The 1,761-nt window shown below is 51.0% G+C and overlaps 1 protein-coding gene across 1 annotated transcript; it reads right to left on the bottom strand.

The window, feature by feature from the left end:
• Nucleotides 1–17: 17 nt before the first annotated feature.
• Nucleotides 18–1,486, bottom strand: H310_10256 (hypothetical protein; the record flags this gene model as incomplete). Its single annotated transcript, XM_008876586.1, has 4 exons — nucleotides 18–23; nucleotides 100–1,112; nucleotides 1,153–1,326; nucleotides 1,417–1,486. The coding sequence occupies 4 exons, from the start codon at nucleotides 1,484–1,486 to the stop codon at nucleotides 18–20; spliced, it is 1,263 nt and encodes a 420-aa protein (XP_008874808.1).
• Between the last annotated feature and the right edge of the window lie 275 nt (nucleotides 1,487–1,761).

The following is a 1,761-nucleotide window of genomic DNA, read 5'->3' as shown; positions in this document are numbered from 1 at the left end:
ATCAATACAAATCGGTTCTATGCCTAGATCACTGAGTGTGTTGGCCAGATCGTCGACTTCCAAATTCAAGGACTCGAAGATTCGGGCCAGCTCAACAACTTCCCGTGCTTCGCACACTTCGTCTGCCATCTTGCGTTCCATGGCCGCCGCGTCAGAAGATCGCAGCTTCAGCTTCGCGGTCTCGTACACGTCCATCGGACATGTTGCGTTCAACGGTAAGCGCCCCTTTCGAGCCAACTTGTCCTTCGACTGATGCGGGATCTTGAAGGTGTTGTCACCTCCGTCACGTAGGACCTCAATCAAGCACGCCTGAAGCGTCAAGAACGTCCGTTCAAGACCCTCCAGTGGGTACTCGTCGAAGGCACGAACGACGTTCGAAACAAGTTGATCAATTGTACGAGCTGACTTACGGTGCTGTAGAGACTGAATCGCGGCAAAAAACCCAAGATCGAGGACATTAGTGTCGGGCGAGTTTGGAGGCTGCGCCACCAACTCGAATTGCCACCCTTGGACGGCGTAAGAATCAAACACACGGCAGAGAGCGGCATCGCAAGAGGTAACGTGGGCGCGGGCATTGTCATGTTGTAACCTTACGGAAGGCGGACCCGGCCACTTGGAGACGATGGCAGGGAGCACACGGTCGACAAGAAACGAACGATAGACATCTTTCGTGACGTTGATCGATTTGGTTTCAAGGGAGCCGGCCACCCGATTGACACTTGTGCGCATGGCAGGTACGACCGCCGTGAACGGCCACGTCCCTATCTTGCCATCCCACCACTGGTCTGTCTCATCCACGTAGCGTGGACGGGCAACCGCGCTAAGAAACATAACCTTCGTAATAAACCGCTTGTTCTTGCACTTTCGATCGGGACCCTTTTCACCAGGAACAAGGTAGAATTTACGTGTCTCCCGCGTAATATAGAACCATTTTTCGTCGAGGTGAACGCAGTCCAGCATCGCATCCATCATCATGTCTGGGCCAACCTTGTTGGCAGCGTATTTCAAGCGTGCGTACTTGTTGGCGTCCGTAAGCATTGGCCTGATGGAACTTGAGTGCGCGCGAAACATGCCAAGCCGCAAGTATCTATGGAGCGTGGCCAACTTGATTCCTACGACAATATGAGTTGTGATGTTCGTGAAATATTTTACCTGTCTTTTCAGCAATAGATCGCAACGATGTGCGATCCTCCAAAGGAACTTCCAACAATTTGGTCTTTACTTGCTCGGTAGTGTATGCCTTTTTCCGTCCAACACGCCCTTTCTTCTTGCTTGCAACGGAAGCGGACATGTTGCCGTCGGCCACCCCTTGTTTCTTGGCCCGAGCTAGCACTCTGCGAATGGTTGACTCGACACAACCATATTTCGTTGCCAGATAGCCACAAAATCCGTTAGGTAAACGCGTCATAAAACTACCATTGCTCTTGAGGAAGACTTCTCGCAGGACGGCCTCCCGCTCGACGTCGGTGAGGTTTTTCGCGCCCATCGAAGTGAGAGTGATTGTCACGTGGGAATGTATATTTTATCTTGTTTATAGTATGCAATACTTAGGACTAAGAATGACTCGTTGTGGGGGCACAGATCCCTCTCAAACTACACCAGAACAGAGCTCGCGGCGCGCTCTTTCGAAATATCCAATCAGCGACGTCAAAATCAACTCGAGACAGACGACATTTCATTTTGAAATTGTCTTTGAAATACTATTAGTCGACATGTCAACCCTCCCCCAAGTCGGGCGTTTATTTTGGAACGGAGGAAGTA

The sequence above is a fragment of the Aphanomyces invadans genome (genome assembly GCF_000520115.1).
Source record: "Aphanomyces invadans strain NJM9701 unplaced genomic scaffold supercont1.25, whole genome shotgun sequence".
In the NCBI taxonomy this organism is placed as follows: domain Eukaryota; phylum Oomycota; class Saprolegniomycetes; order Saprolegniales; family Verrucalvaceae; genus Aphanomyces; species Aphanomyces invadans.
This window is presented reverse-complemented; position numbering and strand designations above follow the sequence as displayed.